Source organism: Pseudophryne corroboree, chromosome 11 (assembly GCF_028390025.1).
Source record: "Pseudophryne corroboree isolate aPseCor3 chromosome 11, aPseCor3.hap2, whole genome shotgun sequence".
NCBI lineage: Eukaryota > Metazoa > Chordata > Amphibia > Anura > Myobatrachidae > Pseudophryne > Pseudophryne corroboree.
The window spans coordinates 41,671,921-41,693,024 of record NC_086454.1 but is presented as its reverse complement, the minus strand read 5'-3'; the positions used below and the strand labels follow the sequence as shown (position 1 = coordinate 41,693,024).

At 44.7% G+C, this 21,104-nt stretch overlaps 1 protein-coding gene across 3 annotated transcripts in view; it reads left to right on the top strand.

The window, feature by feature from the left end:
* Window positions 1-21,104, top strand: part of SCUBE2 (signal peptide, CUB domain and EGF like domain containing 2) — a 139,048-nt gene that overhangs the window by 86,933 nt on the left and 31,011 nt on the right. For 2 of the 3 annotated variants that reach the window (XM_063944068.1, XM_063944067.1), the window contains exons 11-16: window positions 748-870; window positions 2,348-2,464; window positions 5,689-5,760; window positions 10,414-10,518; window positions 11,154-11,294; window positions 11,583-11,786. In XM_063944068.1, the coding sequence (XP_063800138.1) occupies window positions 748-870; window positions 2,348-2,464; window positions 5,689-5,760; window positions 10,414-10,518; window positions 11,154-11,294; window positions 11,583-11,786 (762 nt within the window). The remainder of the gene's footprint in view (window positions 1-747; window positions 871-2,347; window positions 2,465-5,688; window positions 5,761-10,413; window positions 10,519-11,153; window positions 11,295-11,582; window positions 11,787-21,104) is intronic. The other variant, XM_063944069.1, reaches the window with a different exon arrangement.

Genomic DNA, 21,104 nt, shown 5'->3' with positions numbered 1-21,104 from the left:
CCGGGCTGCATCTGACAGGGGCAGTGACATGATGTGAGGAGGGGAATGGAGGCAGTAGAAAGCCACAGACTGAGAGTTATATAGTGGGAGGAGCAGGGTCCCTCAGCAGCACAGAGTATATCAGGAGATGAGTGATGTGTCAGTGAAGACAGGGCTGCATGTGACAGGGGCAGTGACATGATGTGAGGAGGGGAATGGAGGCAGCAGGAGGCCACAGACTGAGAGTTATATAGTGGAAAGAACCGGGTCCCCCAGCAGCACAGAGTATATCAGGAGATGAGTAATGTGTTAGTGAGGACAGGGCTGCATGTGACAGGGGCAGTGACATGATGTGAGGAGGGGAATGGAGGCAGCAGGAAGCCACAGACTGAGAGTTATATAGTGGAAGGAGCAGGGTCACTCAGCAGCACAGAGTATATCAGGAGATGAGTGATGTGTCAGTGAGGACAGGGCTGCATGTGACAGGGGCAGTGACATGATGTGAGGAGGGGAATGGAGGCAGCAGGAAGTCACAGACTGAGAGTTATATAGTGGAAGGAACAGGGTCCCCAGCAGCACAGAGTATATTAGTGATGTTGTAGGATTGCGCTGTCAGAAGCAACTTTTTAGTAAACAAAGTTCATACGTCCAAGTTATTTTTAGAGTCTAGCTCCATGTTGTATCTTGTCTGGTGATCTGTGAGGGGAATCTGTCTGAATCTGCCTGCACTTGGGGAAAAAAATCACTGGTTTGATCTCTGTTTTCCAGACATCAATGAATGTAGCATCAACAACGGGGGCTGTGAACACGCTTGTGTGAATACAGTGGGGGACTACTACTGCCAGTGTCCCCCCCGCTACAAATTGCATTGGAACCGCAAGGACTGTGTGGGTAAGATGCCTCAACCCCTCCCCACAGATGTCTCAACCTGGACATAAACACCTCCTCTTTTTACCCCAACATTTCCTGTCTTATGTGATATTATAGATTAGTAAATCACCATGAATATCCTCCCACTTATGTTGTCTCATGTTAGAAACACTGAAATTATTTATTTATGTACATGTGGGAAAAAAACAAACAGGAGATACTTCATATTTGCAATCTTTCTCTTCATCTTGTGAGTTGTGAATGATGTGTGCATGTATATGATATCTGTAATAATGTTGGTCTGTGTTCACTGCTCCCTAGTTGCTTGTTTCTTGCACTGCATGCTGGGAATCACCCCTCAAGCTGCCATTTTGTTTTTGTGACTGAAAAATGTGAAAGGAAAGGATAAAAGTCTGATTATACGTTCCTTGGGTCTGCCTAGAGCTAAATAAAGAGCAAGGGAATACGCTGGTGCTATAGAAATAAAAGCTATTAAATAAAGTGGAAATGGCTTCACTTGAGGCACTGGTCAGCTTTAACCTTTGGGACTGTTTTGCTGCTTTGTGCCTCGTTCTCGAGGTCAGCCAGTAACAAAGACTTCATACATAATGTAAGACATTCACAAGTGTCCAGCAAGCTGACATCATAACAATTTCCTCACAGAGTTCAATTCAGAAAAATGCTGCATCCAGGAATTTGGGCAGAGAGAAGAAATAGACGGTATTATCCGGAATTTTGTGTTCTGGCCGTGCTCTGACTTTCATCACCCCAATGTTCATAGCTGTAAGCTCTCACGAGCAGGGCCCTCTTTCCTCGTGTGCTTTCCCTTCCCTTACTCATTCCAGCATTTCCTCCCTACTGCATGCAATGGTTTAAACCTTGTCCATGTTCTATACTGTAAGTCTCCTTTTTCTTGTTTTCATACTGTTTCTGTTTATGTTCTTTATAAGGCGCTGCAGACCCCTTACGGCGCCATATAAAGAATAATAAAAAAGTATTATTGTATCCGTATAATGACTGCCCAAAGCAACCCCTAATTTTCAGTGCCAATTTGCCGTCTGTTTAAAGACATTTAATCGGCATTGTCACTGAGGTTAAATCCAATCTCACTGACCTGAGAAAACATTGAACAGTTCTGTAAGTTATGTGTCTTCGGGTACACGGCCTGGAGAAGTCGTTATGGGCTTCTCTTTGTTTTCCTCTTAATACAATACCAATGTGCTTACAATTCGGTCAAACATCAAACTACAGGTAGGCAAAATTACTGTGTTCTGGAGCTGTGGAACTACAAACCCCAGCATGCATATTTCAGATTGCTTTCGGTACATATATATTTTATGTATATTAATGTCTGTTGTTTTTATTTGTCCTTGTTGGGATACTGGAAATACAGACTCATTACACAAAACTTTCCCCAAACAACTGGGAATCCTCAGACGGCTTGGTGGGATATAATATAATATCACCAATATGCTCCCATGTGTTTTATCTTGTTTAGAGGTAGAAAGATCCATCTCTGACTCCGAGCCCCCGAAAGCCTTTCTGCAATGCATTAAGAATGGTGGAACTGAGCGGTGTTTCATAAATTGCCAGTCTCGTGTGTACTCCATTCCTGGTGAGTACAATCTAGCACCATGCATGAAATATGTGACGGGCCTAGCGGTCACCAGACCACATCTAAGACTTTGTCTCATTTCCAGAATCTTCAGGACTTATTTTGTATTTTGATTGATCAGTTTTCATTGGGTCTAGAAACAACCAATCAGACACTTGATTTCATTGTCTCACTTGCACTAGGCAGATAAAAGCTCACTGCTGATTGGTTGGGAGTTACTGTTACTGCTACGTGACAGGTAGGTGGTGTATAAGAAACCGTTAGATCTCTTTGAAGTATGGGAAAGCTATATAACGACCTTGTCGACAGCAGTCAGGACACAGCTCCATAACTCTTTCTCTAATACAGAATGGTTTTTGACTAGAACGATTGCGGGGGATCCGCCGTTTGTGCTATAGGACTGAATGCCATTCTCAGCTCGGAAGACGATTGGGAGGAAGTTGGCATACGGGCACGGGTTTTTTTTTTTTGTTATCCTCACCTGCACGCGTCTGGGTCAGCTGACTAGACCAGCTCTTAATCTAATGGTTACTGAAGCCCTGAGAGCCATGTTCCATATAAGTGTAATATTGTTGTTTGTACTGTGTTTAAAATGTCTCTTGATTGGGGACTCGGTTGTATTATTATTTACTCCCCTTTCGCTTTTTCCTATTTGATATAGGTTTGACCTACTGTGAAAATTTATGTATGTATTACACAGTGCCGTAACTAGGCATTTTAGCGCTGTGTGCAAGAAACGACAGTGGTGCCCCCCCCATGTAAGATAGGGGCAGTGCGCGCCGTAGTCGCGCAAAAAAAATATAGGGGCGTGGCTTCACTGGGAAGGGGCGTGGCCACAAAATAATAGCAATTCATACTACGGTCCACAGTAGTCTACATTATTCAAATTACGCTGCACAGTAGCGCCACTACACCAGGTAGAGCCCCTTTTATATATTACAGCAGACAGCGTCCCCCTTTTTACACATTACAGCAGACAGTCCCCCTTTTTACACATTGCGGCAGCCAGTCCCCCTTTTTACACATTGCGGCAGCCAGGCCCCCTTTTTACACATTGCGGCAGCCAGTCCCCCTTTTTACACATTGCGGCAGCCAGGCCCCCTCTTTACACATTGCGGCAGCCAGTCCCCCTTTTTACACATTGCGGCAGCCAGGCCCCCTCTTTACACATTGCGGCAGCCAGGACCCCTTTTTACACATTGCGGCAGCCAGTCCCCCTTTTTACACATTGCGGCAGCCAGGACCCCTTTTTACACATTGCGGCAGCCAGGCCCCCTTTTTACACATTGCGGCAGACGGTGTCCCCCTGAGAGAGAGAGAGAGAGAGAGAGAGAGGGAGAGAGGGATATACTTACCTCTCCCCGCTGACAGGCTCCTCGTGCTGGCATCTCCCTCTCGGTGCAGGCAGTGAGGTGAGAAGGAGGGGGAGCAGGGAGCCGCAGCAGCGCTATTTCAATGGTAGTAAGCGCCGCTGCAGCATCCCCCTCTCCTTCCGTATTGGCTGCCTGGCGCTGCTGTGGATGCTGGGATGAAGGAACCGCATCCCAGCATCCATAGCAGCGCCGGGCAGCCAATACAGAAGGAGAGGGGGATGCTGCAGCGGCGCTTACTACCAATGAAATAGCGCTGCTGCGGCTCCCTGCTCCCCCTCCCTCCTCCTCCTTCTCCGCTGCCCGGCGCTGGTCTCTTCTCCCTCCAGCGCGGCGCACGGCGCACACAGCAGAGGCGCATGTAATGAGTCAATTTGACTCATTACATGCCGCTGGCCGTGCGCCCTCAGGGCAACTGCGCTGTGTGCCAAGCCCACTTGGCACACACGTAGTTACGGCCCTGGTATTACATATATTGCTTCAATAAAAATATGTTTAAAAAAAAAAGAAACCATTAGATCAGATAGTCACAACCTGTCTGTCAGATAGCAGCAACAGTTGGTTTCATTTGCCAGCAATGCATTTGGCTGAAAAGTTTGCAGGGGATGATAACAACCAATAATAGAGCTGGTTTTATTGTCAGACATGCACTGGGAAGATAAAAGCTTATTTCTGATTGGTTGCTGGGGGTCACTGCCAGTTTCCCACTGAAATTCAGTGTTAGTAAATGTAACTGGCGGTTGCTGCTATTTGATAGTTGGGTTGTGAGCGTGTAGGACCCGGGTTAAAGGGCAGTGTACAGTAAATGGGTAACCTGGGTCATCCGAAACCGTAGTCCCCCAACAGCGTACGCCGTCTGCCCTGCTATGCAAGCTGTGCTCCGTAAAGGTGCGCGCCGGAGGTTGGTGGCAGCCCAGCAGCTGCCATACTGCTGGATTTCCCCCCATTGTGACATGGGGCAACTTCAGTGAGGGGGCGTGGCCTAACGAGTCCCGATCTGACGGATTTCCCGGTTCTTGGATATGATGTCTTCTCTAGGCCGACATGGACACCATATAAGTGTACCGCGTCCGCTCGCCATGCTTCGGGCACGGTGCCTCGCTGCGCTCGGAACACTATTATATTCCCCCTCCCGGTCCACTGGGATGGTAAAGTATGAACAAGTCGGTTTCAATGAAAAAATCATGAAAAACTCATGTCGGCATTTTGACCTGTCAGCATTTTACATGTCGATATTTTGACCTTGTCGGTATTTTAAATGTCGGTATTTTGACCATGTTGGTATTTTGTCCATGTCGGGATTTTGACCTTGTTGGGATTTTGACCGTCGGTCAATTGCTGTCGGGATTTCGATTGGAGGTAAATTGACCGCATCCCCTGATGTCAGTCTGGTGCATATGTACTGGCCCGAGCTGCACGCAATTGCGTCTTTTTAATTAATGCACTTTACATCTGAAACTTAGCATCAGCCGTACTGTGTCTGAGATTTCAACAGCCAATTTCATCCAGAAGTCAGTTATCATGTGTTACGTCACCATGTTGTAGTAATCAGCATATTGATTTTCATGCTTTAAGCCAATCAGATATTAGCAAATCCTCCCAAAATGTCCATGTGGCTCCCAAATTTCAGGGGCTCTCCCAGACTCCCTGAAGAGTGGGCCAGTCTTCTGCATGCGGCCCGTGGGGTTGATGTTGCGGCTCCGCCCCCTGCTGCAGAGTGCTGCAAATCTAGTAACTGTAACTGTACCTAGTGGCTCAAAATGAATTATATAGTAGTAGTAAGTACTGCTCATGTCACCTGGGGTGTTTCATGAAAGCTTTCATCTATAAGACTATAATATATGTTTTGTTTAGGGCTGCAAGATTCCTATACTGTCACCTGCGGAAAAACGAAACGCCTCAGAGGCAACGAAACGCTCAGCTCAGGTAACTGTGTTATTTTATTGCATGCAATACTGCTGTGCTCTGGATCAGTTATGTAATGTTACTTTGCAAAACGTGGCAGTTAACATAAAGTTTATGAACTGCAATTTCCATAAAGGAGATCTGCAGTTTCCATAAAGGAGATCTGCGGTTTCCATAAAGGAGATCTGCAGTTTCCATAAAGGAGTTCTGCAGTTTCCATAAAGGAGATCTGCAGTTTCCATAAAGGAGATCTGCAGTTTCCATAAAGGAGTTCTGCAGTTTCCATAAAGGAGTTCTGCAGTTTCCATAAAGGAGTTCTGCAGTTTCCATAAAGGAGATCTGCAGTTTCCATAAAGGAGATCTGCAGTTTCCATAAAGGAGATCTGCAGTTTCCATAAAGGAGATCTGCAGTTTCCATAAAGGAGATCTGCAGTTTCCATAAAGGAGTTCTGCAGTTTCCATAAAGGAGTTCTGCAGTTTCCATAAAGGAGTTCTGCAGTTTCCATAAAGGAGATCTGCGGTTTCCATAAAGGAGTTCTGCGGTTTCCATAAAGGAGATCTGCAGTTTCCATAAAGGAGATCTGCAGTTTCCATAAAGGAGATCTGCAGTTTCCATCAAGGAGTTCTGCAGTTTCCATAAAGGAGTTCTGCAGTTTCCATAAAGGAGATCTGCAGTTTCCATAAAGGAGTTCTGCAGTTTCCATAAAGGAGATCTGCAGTTTCCATAAAGGAGATCTGCAGTTTCCATAAAGGAGATCTGCAGTTTCCATAAAGGAGTTCTGCAGTTTCCATAAAGGAGATCTGCAGTTTCCATAAAGGAGTTCTGCAGTTTCCATAAAGGAGATCTGCAGTTTCCATATAGGAGTTCTGCAGTTTCCATAAAGGAGATCTGCAGTTTCCATAAAGGAGTTCTGCGGTTTCCATAAAGGAGATCTTCTTAAGCGTGACCGGCTCATACACATTTAATCATCATTTCATTCCAGCCACATGTTTCTAAACAGTTTGTGTCTCATGCGGGACTGCGTCTGAGGTTACATATTACAGACTGTGCCTCTTGTCATAGGAAATGGAGAGATAAGTATTGTGCAGGGGATAATAAGGGAAACCGCCAGATCAGAGATAAAAGTGTTTCTGTACCAAAAAACAAAGGAAGTATTATAAGATAAATGTTTTCATATACACATATCCCGTTTTGCGTCACATGGTGCGAGATGCTGGGGCGCGCTGTGCTTTTTTCCTCAGTTTTGTTACTTTTTCCACAATTTAGCATCTTAGTTCACTTATAGGGGAGATGTACTAAGCCTTAGAGAGTTATAAAAGTGGAGAGAGATAAGGGGGCAGATGTATTAAGCCAGGTGAAGTGATAAAGTGGAAGGTGATAACGCACCAGCCAGTCAGCTCCTAACTGTCATTTTTCAAACCCAGCCTGTAACATGTAAGTTAGGAGCTGATTGGCTGGTGCGTTATCACCTTCCACTTTATCACTTCACCAGGCTTAATACATCTGCCCCAAAGTACCAGTTAATCAGCTCCTAGCTGCCATGTTACAGGCTGTGTTTGAAAAAATGGCAGTTAGGAGGTGGTTGGTCGGTACTTTATCTCTCTTTAAGGTTTCACACATCTACCCATAAGTACTTAGGATTAGTGTTTCGGTGCGGGCAACTACTGAGGGTCTCGTCCATTTTGTAACATGCTACACAAGAAATCCAAACTTTCGCTGTAATTACTGGTTGACAAAAATTAATTGATGTTATTTTGTTTCTGGGTACGGGTGTGTCTACAATCCAATATCTCCTTTATGGAAACTGCAGAACTCCTATATGGAAACTGCAGATCGCTTTTATGGAAACTGCAGAACACCTTTATGGAAACAGCAGAACTCCTTTATGGAAACTGCAGATCTCCTTTATGGAAACTGCAGAACACCTTTATGGAAACAGCAGAACTCCTTTATGGAAACAGCAGAACTCCTTTATGGAAACTGCAGATCTCCTTTATGGAAACTGCAGAACTCCTTTATGGAAACTGCAGATCTCCTTTATGGAAACTGCAGATCGCCTTTATGGAAACTGTAGAACTCCTTTATGGAAACTGCAGAACGCCTTTATGGAACCTGTAGAACTCCTTTATGGAAACTGCTGAACTCCTTTATGGAAACTGCTGAACTCCTTTATGGAAACTGCAGAACGCCTTTATGGAACCTGTAGAACTCCTTTATGGAAACTGCAGAACTCCTTTATGGAAACAGCAGAAATCCTTTATGAAAACTGCAGAACGCCTTTATGAAAACTGCAGAAATCCTTTATGAAAACTGCAGAACGCCTTTATGAAAACTGCAGAAATCCTTTATGGAAACTGCAGAACGCCTTTATGAAAACTGCAGAAATCCTTTATGGAAACTGCAGAACTCCTTTATGGAACCTGCAGAAATCCTTTATGAAAACTGCAGAACGCCTTTATGAAAACTGCAGAACGCCTTTATGGAAACTGCACAACTCCTATACGGAAACTGCAGAAATCCTTTATGGAAACAGCAGAACTCCTTTATGGAAACAGCAAAACGCCTTTATGGAAACTGTAGAACTCCTTTATGGAAACTGCTGAACGCCTTTACAGAAACTGCAGAACTCCTATATGTAAACTGCAGAACTCCTATACAGAAACTGCAGATCGCTTTTATGGAAACTGTAGAATGCCTTTATGGCAGTGGTTTCCAAACTTTTTGGAATCACGGCGCCCTAGAATATCAGAATTTTTTTAACGGCACCCCATGGCCAAAAATTTCTTATGGAGAAATTTAGAAATAAATATTACATTAAGTAGATTGTGTTTATATGTCATCCTTAGGGTCAGTTATATGGTGAGGGACAGGATTTGCTTCTGTTTGGCCACATATTTTATGACTAGCAGCCACCAGCACTGGTTTTGTCTATTATATTGACCATGAATAATTTGAATTGGTCCTGGACCACCAACCCAGGGCACCCCTGCAAGTGTCCCGAGGCACCCCAGGGAGCCACGGCACACAGTTTGGGAACCTCTGCTTTATGGAAACTGCAGAACTCCTATATGGAAACTGCAGATCGCTTTTATGGAAACTGCAGAACGCCTTTATGGAAACCGCAGAACGCCTTTATGGAAACCGCAGAACTCCTATATGGAAACTGCAGAACTCCTTTATGGAAACTGCAGAACACCTTTATGGAACCTATAGAACTCCTTTATGGAACCTGTAGAACTCATTTTTGGAAACTGCAGAACTCCTTTATGGAAACTGCAGAACTCCTATATGGAACCTGCAGAACTCCTTTATGGAAACTGCAGAACGCCTTTATGGAACCTGTAGAACTCCTATATGGAAACTGCAGAACTCCTATATGGAACCTGTAGAACGCCTTTATGGAACCTGTAGAACGCCTTTATGGAAACTGCAGAATGCCTTTATGGAAACTGCAGAACTCCTTAATAGAAACTGCAGAACTCCCATATGGAAACTGCAGAACTCCTATACGGAAACTGCAGAACTCCTTTATGGAACCTGCAGAAATCATTTTATGGAAACTGTAGAATGCCTTTATGGAAACTGCAGAACGCCTTTATGGAAACTGCAGGACACCTTTATGGAACCTCTAGAACTCCTTTATGGAACCTGTAGAACTCCTTTATGAAAACTACAGAACTCCTTTATGGAAACTGCAGAACTCCTTTATGGAAACTGTAGAACTCATTTTTGGAAACTGCAGAACTCCTTTATGGAAACTGCAGAACTCCTATATGGAACCTGTAGAACTCATTTTTGGAAACTGCAGAACTCCTTTATGGAAACTGCAGAACTCCTATATGGAACCTGCAGAACTCCTTTATGGAAACTGCAGAACTCCTTTATGGAAACTGCAGAACGCCTTTATGGAACCTGTAGAACTCCTATATGGAAACTGCAGAACTCCTATATGGAACCTGTAGAACGCCTTTATGGAAACTGCAGAATGCCTTTATGGAAACTGCAGAACTCCTTCATAGAAACTGCAGAACTCCCATATGGAAACTGCAGAACTCCTATACGGAAACTGCAGAACTCCTTTATGGAACCTGCAGAAATCATTTTATGGAAACTGTAGAATGCCTTTATGGAAACTGCAGAACGCCTTTATGGAAACTGCAGGACACCTTTATGGAACCTATAGAACTCCTTTATGGAACCTGTATAACTCCTTTATGGAAACTACAGAACTCCTTTATGGAAACTACAGAACTCCTTTATGGAAACTGCAGAACTCCTTTATGGAAACTGCAGAACTCCTTTATGGAAACTGTAGAACACCTTTATGGAAACTGCAGAACTCCCTTATGGAAACTGCAGAACTTTTTTTATGGAAACTGCAGAATGCCTTTATGGAAACTGCAGAACATTATAATAGAATTGCACAATACCTTTATAGAAATTGCAGAATACCATTGTGGAAACCCATATTCTTTTAGTGCATTGCAGAATGCCTTATGGAAATTGCAGAATGCTAATATGGAAATTGCAGAACGCTGTCTACAGGAAATTCTCTCTATATTTCTTTTATTGTTATAAATGTTAATCTCTAAAACTGTGAAAACAGCTGCCGCATTAATCTATAATTTTCTGTCTTGTTTTTTCAAATTGTTCTTATTTTGTTTCTTCTGCAGAACTTTCCACAGTCAGGACGAGCATCGCGTTTAAGATGAACGACGGCATTTGCCGAATGAAGAGGACAGATCTCTACCAGGGTCTCACCCAGCCCAGATTATCAGGTATGAACTCGCCCAAAACAACCCATATGTTCTAATTAGGATTTACAAGCCTATGACTTTTTTTTTATATCAAAGTGTACCTGCTTTGCACTAGAAGAGTGTTACAAAGATGATGAAACCTTAACATCAGTGAGGTATGAGGCGTAGAGTGTCTCATTCTACACTGATGCTAGTAGTACCTAATGATAGGCCTCATTTAATGTGGTCAGAAGATGACAACACACACAGGAGTGGTCAACTTCAAAGAGGAAAACAAATAAAATAAAATATGAATTCTGCTTAGTGCATACAGGAAACCAAGCAGACATTTACCTGTGTGATTATACTGTTAAAGCGTAATAACAAGAGATAACACTTTAATGATAAGTCCTTTATAAACGGCGCATAACCCTGCACTTTCCCGGGCTTAAAGCAGACATAAAAACACCTTTAATGAGTGGGATATAAGAACATAAACGTCTATTTCAGAGACAGCCGGGGAGAGATTCTGTCTGTAATAAGAGGCATCAGTAACAAGGGGGGATAAGAACAGATGAGGTGTTATATCGTATCCAGATTCTTTTATCAGTGTCATTAACATAGGAAAAACTGTTCCCATGTCTTCGTCTTCTCTTTCATCTCCTCTTTCCGCACAGAGAAACAAACGCTTCTACATGAAAGCTTCTCCTTCGTAAATATCACGTGTAAGAAGGGGCAGAGCGGGCGCAAGGCATCGGCGAGGGAGACCTTTGTAACCGCCCAGTTTGAGCTGGAAGCCAACCAGAAGGAGGTGACAGGTTGGTTGGCAAATAACAATTGAGACATGATGAACATTGAAAGAGCTTCTTCTCTCTCTCTCCAACCTTTTCTGCTTCTCTGTCTTGCAAAAAAAAAAAAAAAATAAAGTATCTCCTGTTTTGTGACATTTGGTGTGGACAGGCGATGGCTGATGGTTGTTAGGCAATAAAATGAGGTTAGCAAGAGCCCAGGGTTGTGACAAGGACCCACAATGCATTGCTGTTTGATGGTTTTCCATCTGACGGCCATCTTGTCACAGCTGTTATTTCCTTTTTGCGCATTTGCAGAGTCGTGCAGCTTCAGCTGCGTGCGGAGGAAAGCGGAGAAGCGTCTGCGCAAGACAATCCGGACTCTGCGGAAGGCAATTAGCAAGGAACATTTTCACGTCCGTCTGTCAGGAAAGGACTTTGAGGTGGCCAGGAAAACTCCCAGGACGCCGGAGCTGCAGGATTCATGTGGAACCGGACAAGTACGTGTGGACAGCCGATGTGGTAAGCATTGGAGTAGCGGAGGTAGCGTCAGGCAGTGACAAAGGGTCAAATTTTACTGTAACCCATAGCAACCACCTTCATTCTCTGAACTATACTATAAAAACATTGGAACCTGGTTGATTGCTGCTAGTTACAGCACATGTATTGCACCGTTACCTCTACACCAGCGGCCCCCGGTGAATAGGAAAAGCAATGTATGGTAGCAAACAATTGGGGTCTATTTACTAAGCTTTGGATGGAGATAAAGTGAATGGAGATAAAGTCCCAACTGTAATCTTTCAAACACTGCCTGTAACATGTCAGTAAGGAGCTGATTGGCTGGTACTTTCTCTCCTTCTGCTATATCTCCATTCAAGTCTTAGTAAATAGACCCTAGAATCTAGGAACCTGGGCCGACAATTCCTAAAAAGAGAATATCGCACTAGACTATATTGAAAAGCGCCATAAATAACCAGATTGACTGTACTCCAGTGAGGAGAATTCTCCTAGGAACTGTACAGGAAGTGAGGGGTCATGATAAAAGTTCCTGGTTCACCAGTACAAGGTAAAATGGATCATTTTGTGGTAGTTGTACTTAGGCACTGCACTGCGTCTCTGGGGTTATTCTGCAGATCATCACTAGTAAAATTAAAGGGGTGTTTTGCTCAATGTCCGTGCAAGTCAGATATAGCACCTTGTAACAGTTATATAGATGTGGAGAGAAGAGAATTCAGGAAGTGAGGAGTTCAAAGGAATATTGGGGGTAATTCCAAGTTGATCGCAGCAGGAATTCTGTTAGCAATTGGGCAAAACCATGTGCACTGCAGGGGAGGCAGATATAACATGTGCAGAGAGAGTTAGATTTGGGTGTGGTGTGTTCAATCTGCAATCTAATTTGCAGTGTAAAAATAAAGCAGCCAGTATTTACCCTGCACAGAAATAAAATAACCCACCCAAATCTAAGTCTCTCTGCAAAATGTTATATCTGCCCCCCCCCTGCAGTGCGCATGGTTTTGCCCAACTGCTAAAAAATTTCCTGCTGCGATCAACTTGGAATTACCCCCATTGCCTCCCTATTTACTGAGAAATGATGATGTTCTGGAAGCTTGTGACTGTCCTAAAATGCTCCTTTAGGCGCTTGTATGCCACCAGAATGTCCATTTAGGGAATCAAGTCCTGATTGCAGCCTCCAGCCCAAGCGATTGAACAAGGAGAAACCTGGACAGTATTTGGCTAAGCAGGCTGTGACTTATAGTTCCGCAGCTAGATGGCCACAGACTGCATCTTGTAGGCTGTAGGTGACTTAACATCGTTTTAATCGCCCGGGGTCACATACATGCAGAGGTGAACGCAGGTCAGCCACAAATGGACTTGCATGTGTGCATGGCACTTAGGGGGAGTTTCTAAAATCTTGGAGAGATAAAGGGAGAGAAGCTAAAGTATCAACCAATCAGCTTCTGTCATTTTTTCAAACACAGCCTATAAAATGACAGGAGCTGATTGATTGGTGTGTTTTCGCTCTCCTACCTTTGCTATTTATCCCCCTAAATATGTATTTCTTCACCCAGATGCAGACTTTATTCATTAACAGTCATTCAGAGTATATAGCGCTAACATATTCTGTTGCACTTTACACTTGTGAATTGCATGCATATATTTGCAGCTGGTCCGCACCTTTCTGTACTCTTGGTTTCATACCGGTCACCATCATTAGTGCGCCGTTGCACCAGCCTTACCGCGCAATAGATGCATTTATGTGTACACTCATCGCTGCTTAGCCCACAGTTCCGCCGACACACCCTCACTTAGCTTTGCCTGCACTCCATTACAGCTCAGTTCCGTCTATGCCGTCGCAAGTGTAAATGCAACTGAAATTGCATACAGTTCCGCTTTGCCCGTACTTGCAGACGCTTGGATCCGGAGCGTGCGCGGTGCGACAAAAATCAAGGCACGGCTGTGACCTGATTTAAACTGGGTACACACTAAACGATGGTGTATCCCAGTGATGGCGAGACGCGAAATATAACCATGTATCAAAGATTTTAAAGAAGCGCCATCCGTAGAGCAAAGGTGCAGTTATTTTAAAAATATTTATTAAATCATATAAAATATATATCAGCATATAAAACATTCACAATATGATATTATAAATAATCACAATATCCACCAACCACCCCCAGCCTGAAACATATAAGCCTAATTCATCAGAGAATCAATGGGTTGGTGAGAACCTTTTGGTTGATTAAAAATAAAGGAATATGTACCACAGCTGTCGGTAAAAAAAAGCGCTCTTAATAAAAGTAATTGAAAAATATATAAAAAATTATTAAAACTTTCCAATCATGGACATCACTGCATCTGTATTGTGATACATGGGCTTCATATAGTCGGCCCCTTCGGATAAATACAAACGTACCGCATGCACTTCCAGAAAAAGTTCTAATAAATGAATTATTGCTCCAACAGTTCCATAAATATATTACCCCTCACCTGTCGCTTAGAAAGAAATCCAGGTGGATAGCAGTATAGGGGTTAAGAGTCTCAGGTGGTCATTCCGAGTTGATCGCTAGCTGCTTTCGTTCGCTGTGCAGCGATTAGGGAAAAAAATGGCACTTCTGCGCATGCGTATGAGGCGCAATGCACACGCGCCACGTACTATTACAACGAACGATGTAGTTTCACACAGGGTCTAGCGATGCATTTCAGTCGCACTGCTGGCCGCAGAGTGATTGACAGGAAGAGGGTGTTTCTGGGTGTCACCTGACCGTTTTCAGGGAGTGTTTGAAAAAACGCAGGCGTGCCAGGAAAAACGCAGGCGTGGCTGGGCGAACGCAGGGCGTGTTTGTGACGTAAAAACAGGAACTGAACAGTCTGAAGTGATCGCAAGCGCTGAGTAGGTTTTGAGCTACTCTAAAACTGCACCAAAAAACTTTGTAGCCACTATGTGATCCTTTCGTTCGCACTTCTGCTAAGCTAAGATACACTCCCAGAAGGCGGCGACATAGCGTTTGCACGGCTGCTAAAAACTGCTAGCGAGCGAACAACCCGGGATGACCATCTCAATGCAGGAGTTGTTTGTCTCTGAGTATATGGAGCCGTACTGTCAGGTACCTGTATGGAGCTAGAGTGACGGAGCCTGCCACTTCCGTCCTTTGCTGCTGAGGACCGCTCGTGTCCGCTGAGGCAACCGTTACTGACGCCGGCTTGTCAGTGTGTACGCTGGAAGCATAATTTTAGTTTCCGGTGCAGGGGTCCAAAAACACGTAAATCCAGGGCACTGCTTGACGCGTTTCTCAGCCTTATTGATGAGGCTGTTTCATCATGTATCACGCCGCTGTACACACTGCACAATATATATTGCACGTTGGCGCAATATATCGGTACATCTCGCATTTAGCTGCGTGCTGTTGTCTGCGGGGTCGGCCGTGTGAGATGCAGAGCATCAGATCGGATGACCCTGCGGACATTGGGCGTGAAAGCACAATCACAGGTACACACTATGCGTCGGAATGATATATCTTTCAATATGTCGACTAGTGTGTACCCAGCTTTATTTTACCTTTGTTGAAATTAAGTTTTGGTCATAAACGCAACAAAATAGCACCCCCTACTGGCCATATAATCACGCAGACAGGGAGCTGTATCAAATCTTGAAGAGAGATAAAGTAAGAAACCAATTAGGTCCTGTAATTTTTCAAACACGGCCTGAGAAAGGAAAGAGCTGATTGGTTAGTAGTTTATCACTCTCCACTTTTTCTCTCCATGCTTTGATAAATCTCCCCTTTATCTCTCTTCACTTTGTCTCTTTTCAATGCTTTAATAACTGTCCTTTATCTCTCTCCACTTCATCTCTCTCCAAGCATTGATAAATCTCCCCTTTATCTCTCTCCGCTCAATCTCTCTCCAAGCTTTGATAAATATTTTCATCAAATTATTTATTTATTTAAAAAAAAAAAAAAAAAGACAAAAGGCCCATACACACTTGCCGATAAAATGAGCGACGTCACTCATTTTATTGGAAAGTGTGTATGCCGACAGCGACGACCGATGCACGGCCCCGCGGGTCGGCAATGATCGTCGCTGTCGCCAGTGCATGCATGCAGGAGCTGGACTGTCGTCCACGACCTGCATGCAGGGCTGGCGGAGGCGTGACGTCACTGAGCGATATGAGCGGTCATATCGCTCAGTGTGTACAGTCGGCCGCCGACCGGCCGGCCCGGGAGGGGAAACATTAGACGACGTCGCTCACAGAGCGACGTCGTCTAATGTGTACGGACCTAAAGACTTGAGATCAAAGAACGTGCAGGTTGAGTATCCCTTATCCAAAATTCAAAATCCCACATTTTTGGGTCCCCTACTGAGATAATGACATATATATTATATATTATGTGTATATATAGACTGTATCAGTCCAACATAAATGCAGCGAACGCAAGTGATATGCTACGTGGTCTTAATAATTCAGATCGTTGCGGTCTCATTTGATACAACGATTTTTATTTTCCAATCCATTTACATGCACACAACCCGCATGTAATCCACCACTGAAAGCAGCCTAACTCTCCACTGTGCCTACAGTTCTGGCCCGGCGGTCCTGCCATGTAAACAGCTCCGAGACGCTGGTACAAGGCAGCTAATGTGATCTGACAGGTATTCTTCAAGCTCTTAGCCGGCGAAAGGCAATTACAAGCCCGACGCACAGTATGGTTTCAATAATCCACAGAGGTCTGCAGACCTTTTATTAAGATAACATCTGAAGCTTATCCCTAACACGCTGCACGTCACAGCCGTTCATCATCCAGGCACATGACACATAAATGGGCTGCTGGGGAAATATCTTTAGAAGCTGTCGGGGGAAACCCGAGTTAAGTAAATAGTAGAGTTGGAGCACGTTGAAGCTGGTGCAGCAGCCGTGTTCTTGCCTGGCGTCAGTCTCTATTATACGTAATGTTATTCCCCTCCGCGCTCTAATGGATAAATGGACATTTTCGCACAGTGACTTGGAGTGATGATGAAATATGAATGCAGCTCTCTGCCATGTAACACTTTCTGTAGCTTCTTATGGAGGATAAATATCCTCTTGTTAGTTTTATTTCAGCTTTAAAATGAACAATTTTCTGTTAATGTAGATGGGGAATGACTGTATAGGCTGCAAGCAGAACCTTCTCCACGCTTTGCCTGTTAGCGCCCAGTCTTGTTCTATTACGTTGTACGCTCGTACTGTACAGCGCTGCAGCAGATATTCGCAAGTGCATATATATATTTTTATTTAATTGCATTTATTATTATTATTACATTTTATTTATAAGGCGCCACAAGTGTTTTGCAGCGCCGTGCAAAGGACAGTACAGGGAGACAAACTTAACATTACAGTAAATAAATAACAAAAATAGAGTACAGGTAACAAAGAGCAGCACAATTCTCATACATAATACAGCTAAGATGTAAGTAGTGAGGGAGTAATCATTGTACTACTAGGGGCTGGCGGCCATAGACAGAGATGAGCCTTTACCAGCAGGAGAAAAAGCGGGAAAGATGGTCGCTGAGTAGGAGAGAGCTGTGAGTGAAATGTGAGGAGAAGAGGGCTTAGATAACAAGAGGAAAGAGGGCCCTGCTCTGAGGAGCTAACAATCTAGTGGGAAGGGGCGATAGACAGATGTCATGAGGTGCAAGCAAGCGGGAGGTAGCCTGATAGCAGTATGCAAGCAAAGCAGAGATGGTCACGGCATGAGGCAGGGGGATGGAGGAGCAGCCTCAGGACTAGGTTATGCATCGGAGGGGTACGCTTTGATGAACAGGTGGGTTTTCAGTGCCCGTTTGAAGCTTTGCAAGGTCAGGGAGAGTCTAATGGAGCGGGGGAGCGCGTTCCACTGAATCTAGTAAATATTCTGTAAAACATATTGCTATATGATATTCTGTACATCGGGCCTTATTCAGCTGTGTTAGTAAGCCAAAAAAGCACACTAATGGGCAAAACAATGTGCACTGCAGGTGGGGCAGATGTAACATGTGCAGAGAGAGCTAGATTTGGGTGGATTATATTGTTTCTGTGCAGGGTAAATACAGGCTGCTTTATTTCTACACTGCAATTTAGATTTCAGTTTGAACACACCCCACCCAAATCTAACTCTCTCTGCACATGTTACATCCCCCTTCCCCTTCAGTGCAGCATAGTTTTGCCCAGTTGCTTGCTTTTTTGTGTTTGCTAACAACTTCGAATAACCCCCATTGAGATGAAGGGGGTAATTCAGATCTGATTGCTGCTGTGCATTTTCGCACAGCGGGTGTTCAGATCTGAACTGTGCATGCGTATGCAATGCAAAATGCGCACGCACGTCGGACAGCTACAACGGGCATCGCCAGTCAGCGACGGGATGGTGCGAAGGATCTATTTGCACGGGCAAACGCAAGGTGATAGACAGGAAGCGGCCATTTGTGGGTGGCAACTGACCGTTTTCAGGGAGTGTCCAGAAAAACACAGGCGGGCTCAAGCGTTTGCAGGGAGGGTGTCTGACGTCAGCTCCGGCCCCGATCAGCAGGATTCAGTTGCACTGTAGGAGTAAGTGCTGGGCTGCGCACACACTGCTCAGCTACACATAGGATCGCACACTTGCACGGCGAATATACACTCCCCCTGTAGGCGGCGCCTATCAGACCGCAGGGCAGCAAAAAACGCGGCCCAGCGATCAGATCTGAATCACCTCCAAAATCTCTATGGAACAAGCCCAGATTCATGAAAATTATTAGAATATCTTTTTGGCTTGTACCAAGCAATCACTTCTGGTTAGTGGAGGCTATTTACTAATATTATTATTACTTATTTCATATTTAGTACCATGGGGGAGATTTATCAAAGCTTGGAGAGAGATAACGTACCAACCAGTCAGCTCCTAACTGTCATTTATCAAACACGGCCTGTAAACTGACAGTCAAGAGCTGATTGATTGGTACTTTGGGGTCTGTGTGCTAAGTCTTGGAGAGAGGTGGTAGATGGGGATAAAGTACCAGTTCAGCTCATAACTGCCATGTTACAGGCTGTGTTTGAAAAATGTCAGGAGCTGATTGGCTGGTACTTTATCTGCGTCCATTTTATCTGTCTCTAAGGCTTAGTACATAGACCCCTCTATCTCTCTCCACTTTATCTCTCTCCAAGCTTCGATAAATGTCCCCCCAGGTTACACAATGCTGTACAAAGAATGTCTATATATTCATATATAGCCCAGTGGGTCTTACAATCTCTAATTCCCATACTACAAACACACATGCTCCATCTTGGTTATAATACAACTAAATTGAAGAGATAACCCACACATAGAACATACAAACTCCACACACAGTCACTCAGTTGAATTTGAACTTTGGACCCCAGTGCTGTGAGGCTGCAATGCTACCCTCTTACCACAACAACTATTCAGAAACCTGCTTCCATTGTCTAACTAGATTTAAACAGATATAAGCTAATTGCTGATTGGCTATTGTGAGAATCTGCACCTACTGTAGCATGGGGGAGGTGCGCCCGGTGGTAGCGTCTAAAGATGCACAAAGTGAACGTCCCAATCCTTGCACAGTGAGACGCAGGCATTAGCCTAAGTCGCCCGACGTTTCACCGATTTTTATTTACAGGCTATCCTATTAGATCACCTGTAAAAAAAATGCCCTTTCTCCCGAAAACACACAGGTTCAGTGAAACCTGTGTGTTTTTCGTGAGAAACAGCCCCGATTTTGCCTGAAAATGGGGCTGTTTCCGGGTATTTGTTTTCCGGGGATTAGATTCCGGCTGTTTCTGGGGATTTGGTTTCACCTGCCTGAGGCAAATGAAACAAAATCCATGAAATATTGGGAAAAACTTAAGTTTTTTGCGCCCAGGGATAGGTTTAGGCATCACTGAGGAGGGTTGGGGTTAGGCTGTGGGGGGGGTTAGGCTGCGGGGAGGGGAGTTATGTTTAGGCAACACCGGGGAGGTTTAGGGTTAGACTGCGGGGTAGGGCATTAGGTTTAGGTACCACTGGGGACGGTTAGGGTTAGGCTGCGGGGAGAAGGGTTAGGCTGAGTGTGCGTGTGGGGGGGAGGGGTTAGGATTAGGCTGCGGGGAGAGGGGAGTTATGTTTAGGCAACACCGGGGAAGTTTAAGGTTAGGCCACGGGGGGTGGGGGGAAGGTTAGGGTTAGACTGCGGGGAGGGGGGTTAGGTTCAGGCACCACCAGGGAGGGTTAGGATTAGGCGGAGGGGGGGAGGGTTAGGCGGAGGGGAGGGGAGTTAGGTTTAGGCACCCCTGGGGAGTGTTAGGGTTAAGCTGCAGGGGGCGGGAGGAAGGTTAGGGTTAGACTGTGGGGAGGGGGGTTAGGTTTAGGCACCACTGGGGACGGTTAGGGTTAGGCTGTGGGGGGTGGGGTGGGGGGAGGGTTAGGCTGAGTGTGCGTGGGGGGGGGGGGGTTAGGATTAGGCTGCAGGGATTAGATTAGATTTAGGATTAGAGTTAGGTTTAGGCACCCCCGGGGAGTGTTAGGGTTAAGCTTCGGGGGACGGAAGGGTTAGGGTTATGCTGCAGGAAGGGAGGGTTAGGTGGGTAGGGGGAAAGGTAAATATACTTACCAGCCCCTAGTCTGCATACTCACCATCAGGATGGCGCTGTTGGTCTTTTGACTGCTGGCATCCCGAACACCGGCCACCCATATCACAGCCGTATGAATATCTCCCAAAGTCCAGCAGACAATAAACAGGTTAATTTTTAGCACGTCTTAGTACTGTCATCCAGATGGGCTGCTGTCGTCCCATTCCACCTATAGCGCAGGGCCAGCGTGACAGCGCTATTATAATTTTATATATATATATATATTTACATAAATCTTTATAAATGCTACAACTGTCTGTAATACAAGTTTCATTTTAATTATACTCTTTTACAAAACAATTTCAGCCAGTTGTCTTGATCTTTTTGACCTCATGCAAGTTTTACTATATGCATGGCTTTTTTTCTTTCTTCCTAGTGCATGTCTGTGCTTTTCAGTCATGTCTTGATGTCATCAGGTAGATCTGGATATGATACAAAGCTGCTCTTTGGATACAATGGTATCTGATGTGGACAGCGCCACGGAGCCGTGTCTTATCCCAGCGAAAGGATAAATCTTTTCACCTGATGATAGAAAGACATGACTGGGAAACACATGGGGCTAGAGAGAAAAGTTGCTATCGTGATATATTTTTCTCTGCTCGCCGAGTCTAGACGCCCAGCCGAGAAGGTTGAGTGTTATGTCGTATGGCCGGTAGATTAAGACCTAAATCCCTGAATGCCTCTCCTCAGCCGAGTCTGTGAACTGTGTAAAACCAATAAATAAGCTG